This window comes from Limulus polyphemus, unplaced genomic scaffold, assembly GCF_000517525.1.
Source record: "Limulus polyphemus unplaced genomic scaffold, Limulus_polyphemus-2.1.2 Scaffold3469, whole genome shotgun sequence".
NCBI lineage: Eukaryota > Metazoa > Arthropoda > Merostomata > Xiphosura > Limulidae > Limulus > Limulus polyphemus.
Genome location: NW_013669079.1, coordinates 14,670 through 19,864, shown reverse-complemented (window position 1 = coordinate 19,864; position 5,195 = coordinate 14,670). Strand labels below are relative to the sequence as shown.

The 5,195-nt window shown below is 32.3% G+C and overlaps 1 protein-coding gene across 1 annotated transcript in view; it reads left to right on the top strand.

Annotated features, from left to right (window-relative positions):
* LOC106469406 (dynamin-like 120 kDa protein, mitochondrial) overlaps window positions 1-5,195 on the top strand; it is a 45,221-nt gene that overhangs the window by 29,000 nt on the left and 11,026 nt on the right. Inside the window, 3 exon segments of the mRNA XM_013929896.2 lie at window positions 2,202-2,347; window positions 4,235-4,299; window positions 4,975-5,051. Coding sequence (XP_013785350.2) covers window positions 2,202-2,347; window positions 4,235-4,299; window positions 4,975-5,051 — 288 coding nt within the window.

The following is a 5,195-nucleotide window of genomic DNA, read 5'->3' as shown; positions in this document are numbered from 1 at the left end:
TTTATTTTTAGTTGTTAAAGGAAAGAAACTCTCCCCAACTGGAATGTTTGGGGATATAAGTATCCCCAATTTGTCCCACTTGTGTTCTGTTCAGCTGGAGAGAATTTTTGGTTTGAGAGTTATTCTGAAAGAAGTTTCTAATTGGTCTAGAGTTAAAAAAAAGGAATGTTGGTAGAAGGAAAATATATTAAAATGAAGGCTTTGTTTGTTGTCCTGGTGATTGACAGTTTTCAACAAATGGCCCATGGACAGGTTCACAGTATCCCCAATTTGTCCCACTTGTGTTCTGTTCAGCTGGAGGGAATTTTTGGTTTGAGAGTTATTCTGAAAGAAGTTTCTAATTGGTCTAGAGTTAAAAAAAAGGAATGTTGGTAGAAGGAAAATATATTAAAATGAAGGCTTTGTTTGTTGTCCTGGTGATTGACAGTTTTCAACAAATGGCCCATGGACAGGTTCACAGTGGCGGGGATCTATGAATCCTATACTGTGGTTGGGATCTGATAATCAAAATCCAGTGTCTAAGAATTTGATGTGGGGTGAAACAGGAGTACCTCAAGAAAACCCACTTTCACAGGACATGTGCCGAATAATCTACCTGTCCTGTGGCCGACATGAAAAATAATACATAGCAGTGTCTAAGAATTTGATGTGGGGTGAAACAGGAGTACCTCAAGAAAACCCACTTTCACAGGACATGTGCCGAATAATCTACCTGTTAAACAGTTAAAACTAGAGTACTAGGAAGTGTATATTTGGTGGTATGTTTTCTGTGTTTCTCTGCAGTAAAAGTTGTATGGAAATATTGTTTTGTGTGGCATGCCGGAAATGATGTGAAGGGCAGAAGTTGACGTGTTTCTGCTTTCTGACGATAATCTTTTGCCAATCAAAAGTTGGGTTTGTTTTGTGATTCCTCAAGATTTTTTACAAAAGTCAATTGTCTTCTTAGGTGAATTCATTCTAAAATTGGTTTTTGAATTTCCAGTGTAAGTGTCCAGTGATTATTTCTAGGGCCCATCAAGGTGGAGGGAGTAAACATTTCTGTGACTTTAATACTTGCTTGTGTTATCTGTTTTGCATACTTTTCTAGTTGGGATTTATTTTTCATTGTAGTGAATCATCGTTTATAGTTGTCACTATTGTTTCTATCGGAAGTTATCCTGTTCGTAAAGAACGTATAGAAATCAGTTCTTGAATTTTTTTTTGACACTTTCAATTTCAAACTCATTTATTTATTTAACATTTGTTCTACTCCCAGTTTCTCTATGACGATTTTAAACCCATGGTCCTCAACTGTGGTCCACTGACCTCAAGAGTCTGTGACAGTAAAATTAGAGTTTTCATATTAAGTTTTCAAAAAATAAGAAGAGACAATACTATTTTTTGATTAAGTACAAATAATATTGTGGGTAAAAGTTCAGTAGTTATTTGCTGATTGTTTAGTCTAGGTTTTATTTGAAGGATTCTAAGCGTCTCCTTCACCCGTAGCGTGGTCTCGTTTTTGACTTTACCAATTACTTTGAATATCATGAGGATTGAGAACACATCACACTTACTTAACACATGCCGCATTATTTGGTGTTCAGTGTTTAAAAATAATAGTTTTTTTTTTACATAACAGTGCAGGATCTGTAAAGTATAATGCAAGAAAATATTAAACTTGGTTGTCAATTTTTTGCATATTATCTAGGACAAACCACTTTATTGAAAGCCTAGCTTGGTTTTATTTTCAAGATATGTCTCCTTACAAACTGATAGCTGATTGGCACTCAACTGACAATTTGCGCGTCTTAGGTTCGAATACTGCTAAAGAACATGTTTGCCCTTTCAGCCATAGGGGAACTATAATGTGATGGTCAATCACACATTTTCATTATTAAAAGAGTAGCCCAAGATTTGGTTGTGGGTGATGGTAAGTAGCTGCCTTCCCTCTAGTCCAGGGATGGTTAGTACAGATAGCCCTTGAGTAGCTTTGCAGAAAATTCAACAAGCAAACAATTATTACAAATTGGTCTTTTTTTTTTGCCTACTTTATATTTTTTAATTTTTCTTTATAAAGAATTGTAAAATACTTATGATAACTGAAAACTGACATATTTCATCGGGACTACTTTGCTTAAAAAGTGACTCTTTCAGACAGGCATAAAGAACAATATGTTAGCAAAGTCTATATTGTACTTGTTATTGGCTCCGTAAATCTCCAGAAAAACAATTAATTGTCTCACTTCTTACAGAGAAGGTGTTTTAAACATGTCTCAGTGTACAACTCAGAGTCTCAGCTTGGCAGTGTCCGAGTGTTTCTGGAAGATGGTGAAAGAATCGGTTGAACAACAGGCTGATGCTTTTAAAGGTAAAGTCATCTTCGGAAATAAATTGACAATAATTTGGAAGTTCTGTGATATTTAGATGATTAGTAAAAAAATTATACTTGGATGACAAAAATAGTTACTTCAAAAAAAATGTATGTTGGGTCAAACTAACTTGATCTTTATTAGTTCCAAACTTAACCTTAATGTCCAGTTTCTTCCTCAGAGGTTGTTTTTAAGCATGTCTTGTTGCATGTGACATCACAGAAGCTGTTTAAAGTAAAAGAAGTATTTGAATTTTTAATAACCCTTTCAACTAACTATCATAATGTTGAATCAGAGTTTGCAAAGGAAAAACAAAAAAGAAGATTTCTAATTAATAAGAACTTTTTCATATATAAACACTTTTTAAGTGATCACTCCCGTGTGTATCCAATCGTTCGATCTATAATACATTTCTAGAAAGAGAACTGTTTATTTTAAATTGGTGGTTCCTCAGTGAAAATGCTGTTTTCAATAGAAGAAACCTGAACTGTATGCAGTGTTTTGATGTTACATTATTCCTTTTAGTGTTTTGAGAACAAAAATAATGTAGAATTTCTTCTGTTTCAGCCACTCTTGTTTAATTTGTTGTGTATCATTATGTTTGAAATGTCTTCCACTCTTGTTTAATTTGTTGTGTATCATTAGGTTTGTAATGTCTTCCACTCTTGTTTAATTTGTTGTGTATCATTATGTTTGTAATGTCTTCCACTCTTGTTTAATTTGTTCTGTATCATTATGTTTGTAATGTCTTCCACTCTTGTTTAATTTGTTCTGTATCATAATGTTTGTAATGTCTTCCACTCTTGTTTAATTTGTTGTGTATCATTATGTTTGTAATGTCTTCCACTCTTGTTCAATTTGTTGTGTATCATTATGTTTGTAATGTCTTCCACTCTTGTTCAATTTGTTGTGTATAATTATGTTTGTAATGTCTTCCACTCTTGTTTAACTTGTTGTGTATCATTACGTTTGTAATGTCTTCCACTCTTGTTTAACTTGTTGTGTATCATTACGTTTGTAATGTCTTCCACTCTTGTTTAACTTGTTGTGTATCATTATGTTTGTAATGTTTTCCTACCCACTGAATTTAGAAAAAAATCTTAACACTGTGTTTGTTCAAAATGTTACTCCAAACACAAAGTTTTTTTATTGTATAATAAATATTTTTAAATCTGTTGTTAAACATAATGAGGGTATACATATATATGTGTACAAACACACACACACACACACACACACACACATGTACAATCAAAGTGATCCGTTCTAGAAACAAGAAAGGATCTCTCACTATTACAGAAAGTAAGCTTTTCGATCATACAAAGTATTAGTTTTTTTGTAGCACACATTGTGGAAAAGTTCATGTTTTTTTTCAAACATTTTATGGTGCAGTAACTTTTGTGGTGATAAATAAATATTTGTTATTTTTTAACCCTGAATGGGAGGTTATTTTTCGCCTACTGTTTAATGGCTCTGTTTTTAAAAATACATAAAGGATACTTTCATATGGAGTGAAAATTTGGTTTAATATCATAATTATAAAAATACAAAGAAGTATAGAAATTCTCTCTCTCTCAGAAATTTCATCTGGTCTCTCTGTTCATAGAGTTGTTGCAGTTAATCAAAGGTGATTGGTCTCTTAACTTATATTAGGAGTTTCAATGAAAGTTTATACATAGTGTTTCTCACTGAAACACAATTCTTCAAACAGTTTTTATTTATAGTTTCTGTTAAGTTAAAGCTAAAAGTGTTAACTAAGAGTTAGTTTCATTATAAGACTGATAAGGTTGTACTGATGAGAATTCATGTTAGATAAATAATGTATTTGGTTGTTGAAGCCACGGAACACTAAATATTTATTCAGTTTGGTTTACTTTATCTTCCAGCTACTCGATTTAATCTTGAAGTTGAATGGAAAAACAACTTTCCAAGGCTTAGAGAACTCGATAGAGTAAGTTGTTTTTTTCCAGTTTCAAAATGCAAAATGAAAGATATTTTCAATTAGTATTTTAACATTTCGTCAATTTTCAAGTTATATAGTTGTACCAGCATTCCTCTCCGTCTTGAGGAGTATACAAGTGTATGCGTAAGTTGATAAAAATCGTCTCGTGATTTGTGTTTGATCTATATTTGAACTTACTTTTCATTTGTTAGCACGTGTTAATATACATAATGATAAAGTAAAACTAAAGGATTGTTTTCGGTTGTATTCTAATCATATGACAATATGTATCTATGCTATACTCGTACCATCTGTTGTACATAACATTAAAGATGTCAGACTTTAATATTTCTGTGTTCAATCAGAGAACTGTTGTACTGTTTCACTCTGTTTTTGAAATGAAATCCAGGTTTTTAGATTTTGAGTAGATTCACATTTTACATCGATGAAGTGTGAAATTACTTTCAAGAAAGTTACAAATCTCGTACTTTATATATCCCATGATTCAACAGTGTGTGTGGTGGGGGGGGGGGGGAGTTAACCCCCTTTTCTGAACAGCATATATCTATTGAATATATATATGTCCATGTTTCTATTTTCTAGATAAATTATGTTATTTTTGAGTTAGCTCTAGTGTGGAAAATAATTAGTGTAATTTTATTAGTAAAGTTATAAACTCTTCAGGATGAGCTGTTTGAAAAGGCTAGAGGAGAAATTCTGGATGAAATTGTGAATCTGAGCCAGCTAAGCCCTAAACATTGGTGAGTCTATATAAGTCTACTCTGTACGATATTGTTTTATCATGTAGAACACTAGTTCTATTTTGTAAAATAATAATTCTATACGATATTGTTTTATCATGTATAAAACTAATTCAGTTTTGTAAAATAATAAGAGTCTACTCT